General features: G+C 38.2%; 1 protein-coding gene across 3 annotated transcripts in view; it reads right to left on the bottom strand.

Annotated features, from left to right (window-relative positions):
- The window catches only part of NEK7 (NIMA related kinase 7), a 67,145-nt gene that overhangs the window by 35,854 nt on the left and 17,146 nt on the right, over positions 1 to 14,145 (bottom strand). For all 3 annotated transcript variants that reach the window (XR_010441186.1, XM_064719676.1, XM_064719675.1), the window contains 2 exons: positions 5,753 to 5,815; positions 5,082 to 5,192 (listed from right to left, as the gene is read on the bottom strand). Coding sequence is in view for 2 of the 3 variants with exons in the window: in XM_064719676.1 (XP_064575746.1) it covers positions 5,082 to 5,192; positions 5,753 to 5,815 (174 nt within the window). In the remaining variant the exon portion in view is untranslated. The remainder of the gene's footprint in view (positions 1 to 5,081; positions 5,193 to 5,752; positions 5,816 to 14,145) is intronic.

The raw sequence follows: 14,145 nt of genomic DNA, 5'->3' as shown, positions 1-14,145 counted from the left end.
CTTATTCTCTTACGTTCCTCAGCCTCTCCTCCCAGTGGTACAAATTCCCTGTCTGCCTTCCCCTAAACCCTGCCACCCAGCCAAGGTGAGCTTGTCCTCCTTCTTCCCAGGCACAGGCTCTCTCTGTGCCTAAGGATCACTCAGCTCCTTGTCCCAGCCTACTCCTCAGTCTGCCTTGTCTTCCCTCTTCTCCACATTCATCTCAGATTTCTGCCTTTCCCAGGCTGTTAGAAAGAATAAACACCCTCCAGACACAGGAAAGGTTCAGCCCATCCAAAGCATCTAGAAGAAGTTATTTCTGGCAGTGCCACCTCAGTCACCCACCCTACTCCAGGTCTAAGCACTGACAGTCACTCAGGTTGTGTCAGCACCAACAGACACAGCAGCTTCACACAGCTCTGCATGTACAGAAATTCTCAATTTCTGGAATTATGCTCCAGCAATTTCTGTTAAGCACATATGTTAGAAGAATTAAAATTTAGGTAAATTTTCACAGCCATTTCTGTAAGAAAAATCCTCTGAGTTTTACATCTGTTTCAAGGCACAAAGGGGCTTAGAATATTTAAGATTCAAAGGCTGCAAGATATTATAATGAAGCATTGGCATCCAACATTTTAGTAGGAAATTGCTATATTTTGACAAACTGAAAGCATTCTCACACAACTAAATATTTGGCAATCCCAGCAGCAAGCAGTTCGTCCTGCTGGACATGTGTGTGCATGGCAGAAAACAGCTTCTGCAACACTGCCATTCAAAATACACAGGAAATAGCATTTTTCCCACCAGCTTTCCAAACAGGAACATCAACTATCTCCTACAACTAGTAAAGTTTTAGATCAATGCTTTGGACAATAAAAAGACAGATAGCCAAATAATAGCCCTCAGTTAATAGCTGAGGATTTCCCAAAATCCTGGGAAGGGCACGTAAAATTTAACACCTGGCCTGCTAAATTCTGACACTGCACCTCTTCCCTACACAGATGCTTCCCTAACTTCATACTCCCAAAATTCTTGCAAATATCACAGCAAAAAAAAAATTACTGCTATTGCAATTAAACAGTCAAACTATAGCTACCATGTACTAGCAATACTTATCAGAAAATCCTGCTTTCTGCAAAAGCATCTATACATTTCCAGCACATTCCCAGGACAGCAATCCACCAGAAAACAGTTGGGAAAACAACATTCCCTGCAACACGAGCAGCTTCACTGCAGAGGGAATGGGCAGTGATGGGCTCTGAGGCTCCCAGGGCAGCTAGCCCTTACCCAGGTAAGCTGTAGCCAACCTCAGAGGGCTGCAAAGAAGTTTCAACCTCCAGAGCTAATGTACTTTGGCATGGGAAGCAGGGGCTGCATTCCAGACCATGTGGAGAGGAGAAATTGCCTGATGCAGTTTCATACAGAGAAGCCCAAAATATCCACCACTACTGAAACATTGAAATTAGAATTCATGAGATTTCAAACAAGTCTGAACAGAGCTCCAGCTCCTGCAAGGAACAATTTAGATCTGCATCAGTTACTTGGGAAGAAGTGACTATTTCTGCATTTGGACTATCCTATAAAAAAACAAGTTCAAGGACAAAGAACTCACTGGTCCTAGCTATAGAAACTGGAGATACCAATAGGAATTGCATAGTGATGTTTTAAAATATTTGTTATTTTACCCAGCTAATTATAGTATGTTTATCTTTAAATAAAGTTGAAAAAATACACACAAAAAGTGCTGTCTGAGGAGTGACTGAAGTGCCTAGGTGACATTTTGTACAATTCAAGTTATTTTCCATCTATCTTGCGAAGGCAGCACACATATTTTCAACTTTTCAGATGAAAGCTTTTATGCTTGTTTCCAAAACATTATTAACTTCCTTAAGATCTGTATGACATATTCAGTTTAAAGTTTGCAATTTTTTTCAGTGCACTAAGATTATTTGCCAGAAGAAACTAAAACCTAAAAATAACTGCAGAAATTAAACAGACTTTGAAGTTTAGTGCTGAGTTAAAAACCCCCAAGATTTTAGTGCCTTGATAACATCCCTTCTTGCAAGCCTAGTAATTTTATATTTAGCTTTAAATACTATGCTAATTATTCTGCACAACAATTCAAGTTCTCTTGTTCCAACATCTTCAGGACTTTATGAACCAGGTCTTTTTACTGAATTATCATGCATTTTCTTCATTCAATTAGTAGATTCTTCTTTATCTGTGGCAATTTCTTTAACCAATATATCAACTGCTGCTTGAAAGCAAGAAAACAAACGAAAAAACCCACAGAAAATTTTCACTTTGTCACTGTTTGTGGCAGAGGAGAACTAAGACTAACAAGAAAAGGGACCAAGCCTCAATCTTGCCTTACAACATATTATTGTATTGCAGAAGGAGGTTGTATTATGAGGTAACAGCAGTTCTCATGAACTACCCTGAACCTTGGCAGCCATGCACTATCACATGTTCTGCAGTGGAGACCACAGACAAACAACAGACCATGAGCAACCAGGACTTAGCACAATAGCTAATAATGATTTACTTGTGATATCTCAGAGGTAATAGTATCCAGCAATCTAATTCACTGGCAGAAAAATCAGGAGTTTTTCCTTCTTTCACCATGCCCATAGAGGGGTTACACAGTGCTGAGGCACTGCAGTGCAAAACTAACAAGGAGTCAAATACAAACATTTCTTCTCACTCATGTTTCCCTCTCAGTTTTACTGATAAGCCAATATGCCACTTCCAAGAACACTAACAGGCCATTAAAAGCTGTACAGTAAGAAATTCTCAATTTTGAACTCTCCAGCTTTTGAGAATGGAGGCTATATTGAAACATCTCCCTGTGACAGAGACAATTAAAAAAATAATGAAGGTAAAGTGGATTAAATCTGTGTATGTACATACATAAACACAGCAGCAGAGAGAACACGACATACCTCTGCTTTCATTATGTGATATGTAAATGCCAATGCACAGCTGCTTTTTTTTGGACACACAGCAGATTCTATGAATTCTATTAGAATACATCTGAATACACCAAGTGATTTTGCTCAGTTGCCTACTCAAAGGGGACAAAGAGAGCATTATCTGCAGGTGACAAGAGGGACAGTATGAAAGCTGGGGCAGTAGGGATGTCGTTCATTAAGGGAAGAACTAAAGAATTCATTAAGGTGCACTGTGAGGCAGGCAGCCTTGTAAGTATTCTCTGATGTGCCAATAATGTCATAACAAATACCTAAGTAAACTAATTAAGTAGTTTTCCCTCACATTAACATTGTTTTTTGTGTCATTCAAGCTGTGGTCATTTACAACTTCAGAAACATCCTTGATCCCCTCTACAAATCACACAAGCTTGGTACCCAAACATTGTTCTGAGGGTGTCTCCACATTCCCCAACAACTTAGAGCAACATTCTAGCAAGAACACTGGAAACCAAAGCAGTTTATTTGTCTTGATAACACACATAGTTATTTACCCTAAGAGTGTGACAGGCAGCCACTCTTCTAGGAAGATTCTATACTACTATGTATCATTCATTTTCCAGGCAATTTTTAAAATACATTTTTAAGACTGGTGAGCCCCACATTTAAACTCATATTGTCAAAGTAATCTACCAAATCATTTCCTCCACCAGCAGCATGAAGACAGTGCATTGTGACACCTCATACATATTTAATAATAGCCTGATAGGCTGTCATTAACATCAAACAGCAATCTAAGTTTGCTACATTAAACATGATCCCTGTGTTAAGAGGACAATCACAAAGTGCCTCCAAGATCGAGCCTGTAAGAAATACCCACCGACTTGAACAAGGTGTAATGAGGCCAACTGCACTGAAAAAGCCACACACCGGATTTAAAATTAAATAATAAAAAAAAAGCAAGGGAAAAAAGAAAAAGCTTCAGTGGGTCATAAGACCAGACATGCCATAAGGCAATCTGTCACAGAGTACTCATATTAGTAACTGTTGTGTCAAAACTGAACATTCAAAAGAAAAGACAAACCTTCCTTTATGTTTTATGAAATGTAAGCCCACAAAATTAATAATTCATGAGATGAAGAAAAATATCACATTTGGCTATAAATATTAACAGACGCTGTCAACCTGCTTAGAACTAAATTTTGACTGTCCTACCTCACAATTATCAATTTAGAAAGGAATATTCTTCAAAAGCTAAAAAAAAAAAAAAAAAACCCCAGCATGAAAGTCATTAATGAAGAAATTAACATTCTCTATTCATGTAGGTCCCAAGCAAAACAGCCCAACTGTGTTCTGTGCCTGGTGCTGCTGAGTGAACACTAATTGACTGGCATTGTTTGTGCCCAGAGTGGTGTTGTGCTGTGTTGACAGCAATAATGCTGGTGTGCACACAAGGAAAAATGCTAAAAGGGACATACTAGACCCAAGACACAGTGGAAAAAGGAAAGGGAACAAGAGGAAGCAGTTGTCAAATGACCAACATTAAAAAAAGGCAGTTAAAACTTCATAGAAGTTTCAGAATACAGAATTTTATACAATGGGTCTTGGATAAATTTTACTGATTAGCTAAATAGGCATTTAAATATTACAAAAAAACCCAAAAACAATTAACCCATAATGCACAACCACATATCAGTAAACTCACTTCATGTCATCTCAAAGAAATATGAAATATATTTTTAGCAGATCAAGTTCAAGGTCTAGAAGACAGTTCTGCTGTATGGCCACAGTTCTCTGCTTTCACTTCTTTTATTGAGAATAGAATATTGGAACACAAAACAATTGTGCCAAAATATCCAGAATGCCATTAAAATGGTTTGTTCTAAACGGTGGCAATGCTTTTCCTTACAGCTTTTTTTTCTTCTCCCCAGCACTAATATAACTTAGTCTACTTATGGCCCCATCTGCACTTACATCCGGAGCAAAGTGTTAAAAATACTTACATAAGCCTCAATATTGGCATACACTAAAAAAACAAAAGATCAGATTAAAAACCTTACTTTTCTCAGATCCTGACATTTTTATTGCATTTCACCCAGTGATGATCACGCAGAATGAAAAGCCAAAGCTGAACATTACAAGCTCTTTATTTTTTTTAAAAAAGGTAATCCCTACCTTTATCATTCTAGAGAGATCTCCAGCATCTGCTAATTCCAACACTATGTTCAGTTCATTGTCTTCAATGAATGAGGCATAATATTTAATTACATTTGGATGATTCAGTTGCTAAGAAAGCAAAAAAGTAATTCACATTTTAGTGTAGAGCACGCCACATGTTTTAAGAGTAACATAAGAAACATTCTTATTTAGGCATACAAAACAACCCCCAAAATCGATTTCACTATGATACAAATTAGAAAAGTATATGCTGATAAGAAGCATTTACAAATACTCTGCAAGAACAGGATGGCATTTTAGGATCTACATGGTGACTGACACTGCAGTTTTAGAGGACTTTTGCTTCAATGTATATATCCAATACATGCTAAACTTATCTGGAACAGTGAAGTTGATTTCTGAAGTAGATAGCAAAATCAATTTTTGAAGTCAGGATTTTACTGTACAAAGGACAGTATTTTAATTTTGGCAGAAACTTTTACTAGAAGTGTTACTCATTACAGATTTACTTCTCAATATTAACTTCTAAAATAAAGATCACAAAATTCTACAAAGTGAGGCATTTAAAAAACTCTACACAAAGAACAGTGGACACCTCAATTATGTCTATGAAAAACATACCACATTTTTTGATGACAGATACATATTTTCTAAACAAAATCTTTTACCTTAAGAAGATCTATTTCTTTGATGCAGTCAGCACGGGCTTTGGCATCCATTAAATCAAATATCTGTGCACAAGAGATAAAACATTGTTATTAAGTGATAAAAATACAGGAAATTGAGTAATCATTATTTCATAGTATCCATAAAGCAACCTGAATTATGCATTTCATGGCAAGATGTAATATTACAGTAAGAAATATTTCTAATGCTCTGATGCACTGATTTAGTGCTGTGGCCATTCTTTTAGTCCCCTCACAGGAAACAAGTCCATTTTAAGTATAAGCTTTCCAATGACTTAATTGCCACCTCTGAATATCTGCTCCAACACACAGCAATAATTCAGCAACCTTATAAATGCTTCAAATCTCAGGCTCCTATCCCATTCTGCCACACTTTTTTCACAAACTGATTCCTTAGTACTGAGCATATCTTTTTACACCTTAGTCTTGTTACAGGCTTCCACTTCAATTCTAAAAAATGCATATTGTTTTACTCTCAGGATCAGAACTTCATTGTCACCTCCAATTCCTTCTCTCCCATTTCCTTCCCTTCAGCCAGCAAAGAAGTGACTTAGGTTATGCTATCTGTACTAGAGCCCTTTATTCTAAGCCCTTATCTGTCACCTTGATTTTTATAGGCTTTTACACTTAGACATCTCTGCTCTTCATTTTTCTCCCCCACCTCATAACCAACTCCAAATTATTTTACAATGTGTCTCATTTTTGCATTCTCCAGTTAGCCTGAAGAATGAGAATTATTCTTCACTAATTTCACTTTTTGTTTGGCACTTTTTTCTGCCATTACAGTCCTTGTCCAAATTCTACAAATCTATATTTAATGTAATGTCTCTTTTCACTCTCTTTTTCACACCCTCTGGGTTTTCACTTCACTAATGTGCACCTCCATACACTGACTATTTCCCTTTAAAATTACCAAAATGCTACTTCCTCTAAGAATCCTTCCTCTCTCATTGGTGATTACCTTCTGAATTTAACAAAACAAAAAATAAATAATCTCCAACTTCTTTGTGGTCTGCACATTATATTTGAACTATCCAGAGGAATCAGACACCCTCAGCTTTATTCATCACCACAACACTTCCAAAATTACCTTTTCAATTAGAACTTCTCATGCATATCATGTTTCTAGACAGGTAGTCACCAAGAAAAGATGCTTTATGTCCTGTGAAGATCACAGGTATCAACTCCAAAAGCTCAACAGCTGACAACTTCTATTTAGTATCTTGCCACTAACGCCAGAAACCAAAATATGGATTAACAGCAGCGTCAGTACTGAAAGTCTGCAAAGAGGTCATCTCAAACTGACTGCCTGGCTGCTCACACCAACCACACCTTCCTTCCCTCTCCCCAGAGAAGTTCAGACACATCAGGGAGTCTGCACATCATTTGCTGAACCTCACCTTCATTTTCTACACCACTCTGCACAGTGAGTTTGTCATTCCTTTAATCAACTGAAAGGAAGTCTGGAAACCTCATGTATGGAACACAGATCTCACAGAGCACACGTGTGCCCTTGACTAACCACTACTTCTCTTCACACATCTCATCTTCTGTCCTCAGAGCTGGCATCAGAAATAAGAGCCTGTAGTGGATACCAGACTCACTTGTTGAAGAGGCAAAAGAAAAAGTAATAAAAAAAATACTAAAAAAATCAAATACCAGACTTGCAGATAGTAAGAAAAGGGGTAGAAGAGAAGAAAGAAGAAAACAATAAAATAAAACTACTGAACAAGAAAGAAAGGGAATAAGCCACTACACAATTACTTGTATACTAATGCCAGGATGATGGGAAATAAACAGACTTAAAAGCAGTTATTCAAGCAGGAGACTGGGGGGGACCTAACAAACACAGCAAGTTAAAGCACAAGAAAGGAAAGCTAACACTAAGAAATAAAGCAATTTCAGATGTAGTAGAAGAAAAGAGTACTATATGTGAAATTACAGGTACAAGCATCAAAAGATAAGTAACACTGATGAAAACGGAAAAGAGCTTCTGAATTCAAGCTGGAAACTTAGTGAAGGAGATGAAATAGCCTGTATCTGTTATAGATCTGCACTTTGAATGAAAAAGCCTTGCTCTTTAATGTGTTGTTAGAATTATTAAAGTGCTAGGGTTTGGTACAGTCATGAGGGAGTCTAATGATTTCCCTGGGAAACATTTTAGAAAATCCTAAATATTACAGGTAGCACATTAACTGAGGAAATACTGAGAAGGCATGAAATCAAATATTTTTCCTTATAACCTGAGAGACCAGAAAACAGAAAAATTTATATAGCATCTCCCAAAAACAACTAATGAAACTGTACCAGGAAGCAAGGGAAATAAGGGAACAGGTACAAGGGAGCATCTTGAGGCTTCATTTTTGTTGACTTCTAGACAACAGTGAGATAAGATCATTCCTTGTAAGTGATGCAGAGATTCAACTCTAAACACCCTGGAAAACCTACTCAAAACTGGGGACAGAATTCCAGAGTAAAAACTGTATGCAAACTATCTCCTTGTAAGATTTGGAAAACGACCAGAAACAAAGTTTCAAGATTCAAACCGAATGATCTTCATTGTGTGACAAAACAGGGCAGCTTGCACCTGTTACTGGGTGTTCCAATATGCCAAGAGGCACAATAATTTATCTATTCCAGGAACAACTCCCTACACACCTAAACAAACAGGTTTTCCAAGAAAAGCTTTTTTACAAGCTAAGCCTCTGCTAGGGACATAAATCAGTACATCTCATACAGCAATACCAAAACAACAAAAATAAAACCCTAGACCCAGGCCTGTGAAAAGCAGAATCAAGGCACAGGAAAGAAAGACGAAATTTTGTTTGTGTGTTCTGGATAGTATTCCCAGTACTTCTAATTTGTTATTAAACAGCATGGAATAGACTAGACCAAGCAGCTGCTCTCCCCAAAGGACAGACTTAAGTTTTATAAACATGACTCCCTTTACTTGTGCTGCACTTCATAAGCATCTTTGCAAATTTGTCACAGTTTCAGCTAAACTGAGTATTTCAGAAATTACCTAAATTAAATACAGCCAGGTAGCAAAAATAAGTCTTATCTGATCTGTACAACCACAAATACAGACAATCTTAAGATTTACTGTTCAGCATTCTTGTGGTTCTCAGATTTTAATCCAGATCTAACCTCAAAAGACTATAAATAGCATTTCCCAGAAATCTACAACTTTAGTTCCACAGACATTAACTTCCTCCACCAAGATATTTTAAAAATAAACAACTAAAAAAAAAGGTGAAAATGTCATTCAATCCATGGCCTCTGCAAAACCTCTGAATCACACCAGATGCAAAAAGCTTTCAGAGATTTTCTCTCTGAATAGATCATCTTTTATTTTGCCGAACTGCTGCAGTTCAGACCAGAGGATGCCAGTGTAACAAGCCATGTCAGCTCACACAAGGAGGTTACTGTAAACACAAGGAAAAAGCCTCCCTGTTCCTCACCAGCAGATGACTCAACACTGAAGAACGTCTCACCCTGAGAAATGGAAGTGGCAATGAAGGACTTGAAGAACACCCTTTCAAGCGCATGGCAGCACTGCATAGGGCACCTGGCAGCACTGAGGGCTGCTCAGCAGGACAGGCTGCCCTTTGCCTGTGATGTGCTGCACACTGGCCATCACTGGTGGAGGGATGGCAGTACTTCCATCATAACTGGAACAGCTTACAGCTTTGCAGGCAGATTAATTCCACCTTCAGCTCCATGACTCAGCAAGCCCAGCTGAAAGGTCAGCCTATGCTCAGCATCAGTGCTGCACAGATCTCTCTCACACACACGACTTTCACTGCAGACAGTACCCCCATGGCTATCAGCAGGCCCCAGGTCTCATCCACCCCAGACTCACACAGCCCAAGGACTTGTAACCTTTTGTCCAGCCTTCCCTGGGACTGCACTAATTTTCTGAGCTTGGTTTTAGCTGTAGCAGCATGTGTCCTGCAGCTGAGTGACTCAACTGCAACTAAGTCATTGCAGTCAAATGGTTAGACTGTGTCTAACCCAGTTTTGGATCCAGCTCGGCTCAGTGCAACTGCACGGTCTGGAGGAAATTCCAGCAGATATAATCAAAGTCTAAAACAACTTTGGCTTTTTGGATAGGCTTGAACAATAAGCTTTTGGACCAACACAAGCTGACTGCTTGAAATCACCCAGTAAAGTCTCCTATAAAGACACTACCAGCACCCTCCTCCCAGCAGAGCTCAGGTCACTGATGATGCTCCACACATTGGTTACTGGAAACCAGCAGGAATTAGACAACCAGTGTTATCATCACTGTAACTGGCTAGTAATAAAAACTGCTGTATTTAGATTAGACTGCTAGGCTATTCATCAGACTAACAATAATTCCAATTCTTAACTCCATTTATGAAGTCAGGATCACAGGGTAATTCAGTTCGGAGGTAAGCTCCTCCAGTCAGCACCAATTCCACTCAGCACAAACTGCACAGTGTAATTTATTCTTATTTAAACTTTTAAGTCTTTCCCCCCAGTTTCTATTTTCAAGGACTATAATAAGATCAACATTTCTAAAAATTAGTTTTTTTAAAACAATCCTAATTCATAAGCAGCAAACAATAGACTAAATATTTTTATGATGTGACAGTTTATATAAAGAGGGTAATCAAAAAGTGTAATCATGGTAAGCTTTTTACTTTAGCTAGCAATTACTGTGAAACTCCTTAAAACAATTAGGCAAATACAGCTGAAGAGATCTAAAGGAGCATTTTAAAAGCCCTTAGCAGTTTTTTCCCCATTTAGTAAGCAACACTGAGTGAAATAATCCTTTTTAGTTCTCAGTTGTTCATCTCATCCTGCAATCATCTGTGTACAAAGGGAGAGAAGAAGGACAAAGATAGATTGATAGTTATCACACTTCTGTGTGCTATGCAACTAAGGGATCTCAGGTAACTTTGCACTCAATCTCTTCTCTAGTACCTTCATGTGAGCACAGACTATAGCCTTTTCTTTTAGCATTCCAGAAATGTCAGTTGTAAGTACTGTCAAGAGATACTGGTATTTTTAGAATACTTTCTAAGCTGTTATAAGCTTCACAGTGGGAACTGTTCCTATGCAGATGTGTAAACTAAACAAAGGAGTTGCAATACTTGAGTTTAACTTCCTGAGTGAAGTTCTTATATACACATCCCCAGAAAGCTACAGGCATAGCAAAAAGGTTTAGAACCACGTGGAACCACCTGATGGAGAACATCAAGGCCAAGCTTCTAAGTCCAAACTGCATCTGATCAATTACCAGCTACCAACCAAACCCATTATCTGAAGAGCCAAGTAGGGAATCCATCTGACTCCACTTGCTCTGGACCATCACTTTTCCAGATTTTCCTTTTCAGCATTGAAAAGGATAAATTTAAAGATTATAAACCTACATTTGTTCTGTTCAAAATTCTGTATACAGTAAAACCAGCAAAAAAGCATTTCCAAACCACATCACAAGCATGACTGCTGTAACATAAACCTCCAGAGAAGCAAGCAAAATAAAGACCCAAATGCACAGAAATATTAAGAGATAGAATACTGAACAGCAACAAGCATTAGAGTATTTTGCCACCACAGCACTGCTGTGCTGAGACAATAGTGCTCCATAAAGTGTGAAATTACAAGTGCTTTTCTAAGATTAATTAACTGTAATTCAGGCCTGAAGTAGCAATCCACTGACAATGTACAATGAATAATGAATGTACGTCCTAGATAAAAAGATTCATTGTCTGAATCTCTAACATGGGGCCTCCAATTCTGGAATGAAAGAAAGATGGAACAATGTAAGGCAGAAATGCAATTAATCTGAAATTTTGTTGAAATATGCAGCTTTACATACTTGAAATTTTGAGTAGCTATGGTTTCCTTAAAAAATAGCTCCTAAAGTGAACTCATCCAGCCTTACAGTCACTGACTTAGGTATTTACCACTCTTTTGCCATTTAAAGATGCTTTGTGACCATTAATTGCTTACTCTGCCCTTGGACTGGTCCTTGCTCAGAACACTGCCCTGTACCCCAGGTGTTCTGCTGCAGGGGTTACCCAGAGCTGCAGGAGCTGAGGCTCTGCTGCTTCCTCAGGCATCATCTGCAGCATAGTTTGGAGCTGAGATTTAGCACCTGTAAAGAACTTACCTTAAAACTTTTCAGTTTACACTGCTACAGTCATAGCTTACTCGGGGCTGACCTTTTCCGATGCTTCTTTAACTCAAAATATAGCTCAGACATTTGTAAAAGTTCAGAAGTGAGGATATTATTTTATTTCTGTTTTTATTTAGGTAGCATTTTAACAGCATCTGAAAAACATAGTTCCATGCTGGCAAAAGAGAGAACCTAATCATTACCTTCCTAATTACAAAAACACAAATCAAACATGGGAGGATGAAGCACAAAGAGTACAACAGGAAGGAAAGATCCAATATGCCATTTTGTGAATTCTGCTGGTTAAGTTACTATTAAAAACCTGAAACAGTTCTCACTGTGCTACATACCCCAATAAAAACCAAATCAAGAATACTACTTCTTTCTGTCATCTGGACTCAGCAGCAACTACAAATTCAGCAAGAGTGGTTTCTGTCACCATCTGCTTGTCCTTTCTCCCACAGCATCTTACTGCTACTTGCTTCTGCTCACATTTTATTCCACAAACATACATTTTGTACACATTAATATAACATTTATCAATATTGTACATATTTCAGCCAAATAAAATTTTATTAGTGAAAAATAAACATTCTTGTTGGAAAGCTTCATAAGAACCCAAAACTGGCAATCCTTTTGGAACAAATAAAGGCTGAAATCCTGCAACTCCACCAGAGGATAACTGAAGGATTCTAAGCCAAATAAGCTCTTGACAGCAGAGACACACATGGGGTACCATTACCAAATACACATAAAGGAAACAGGAACACAACTAACCCAGCCAGGAAAACAAAATGGGGAGGGGATGGCACAGCCATGACTTGCAAGACTGGAGAGGAAGGAGGGCATATAAGATGTGAGAAAACGTGAGATGAAAATGGGCAGATAGTGGAAAAGTAGAAGTTCACATCTCAGTTATGTCACTTAACACATTGTAGAGCATTTAGAGACACTGTCTTCAAGCAGAGAGTAAAATCCATGCACAGGTGTAAAACAGAGAATAAAGCCCCTCTCTCATAACTGAAAGAAGCTTTTTTTTCTCCTGTTTTCTCCATGATGAGCTTCCATTAAAAAGGCATCAGAAAAAAGAGTGTTTTAATTTCAATAAAATCAAACATGACTGAAATGAAAAGGAAGAAGCACTATCATAGAGCAGACCCATTCTTCAGCTCCTCTGAAAAGTAATTACCTCTCAATAAAAGACATATATGTAAGTAAATTTTATCGTGAAATCAAAAATTGTGATTATATTTACCAAAAATATTTCTAGGCAATCTTAGGTCACAAGAGCACAGTAACAATTTGATGGTCTTCTGTCCAAAAAGAACAGCTTTAGATATCAACTAAGCCAGCTGGAATGGCTGTGCCAAACACCCTGTGCTGCCATCTGAGCTGTCATCATGTGCTTAGGAACTTTCTCCCCTTCCAGGTTAAGCAAGTCTCACTTTCCATTCAGACAGTAGTGTCCTACATACATCAAGCTTCCACAAGGAAAATGACTTTACACAGAACACAGTCCCTCCTCATGTGCCCTAGGTAATAACTGGAAAACCAACAGCCTATGTTGGACACTTAAAGACAATTGGAACCCTGTCACAATAAAGCCATTTGGGAAAGGCACAAATTTTTAACAATATTTCCTACCAACAACCAAGTATACTCTTAGAAAATTAATAAAGGATTAAATAAAAATTAAGTAAGAAAGCTTTTCTGCTGTAGAAACCACCACCTGCATAAGGACAGGATGATGTCATCTTCAGGCATCCAAAAAATCTTGTGTCAAATGGGGAAGTCTGCTGTGAGAATACAGCTACCCATACTGACTTCTGAAATGCTGTTAGGACTACACATGCTAAAATGCCTCTATTCTTAATGCAAGCACTGTTATAAAAATTTCATGGTTGGACTTTTATGACTTTCTTCAAGTACCCAGGCATTCCACATCCACCTTAATTGACATGCATTTCAAGTCACATTTGACCTTTTTGGTTTCTCACATGCTGAAAATGAAGGAAGAATTAGCCTAATGTTTTAAGACTGTTGATCAAAGTTCTTAGAATATATTTCAGCTTTTGAAGTAGTACATATCTGGCAGTTTTCCCAGAAGGGGGAACCAAGTCTCCTTTTTTATGACTGCCAGGACTAGCCCTGCCTCCTGGTGCTGCAGCACACAGGAAATCACAGAAAGTGAACAGCAAGTCAAGATATGACAGAGAAATTTACAGTG

The sequence above is a fragment of the Zonotrichia leucophrys genome, chromosome 8 (genome assembly GCF_028769735.1).
Source record: "Zonotrichia leucophrys gambelii isolate GWCS_2022_RI chromosome 8, RI_Zleu_2.0, whole genome shotgun sequence".
Classification (NCBI taxonomy): Eukaryota; Metazoa; Chordata; class Aves; order Passeriformes; family Passerellidae; genus Zonotrichia; species Zonotrichia leucophrys.
This window is presented reverse-complemented; position numbering and strand designations above follow the sequence as displayed.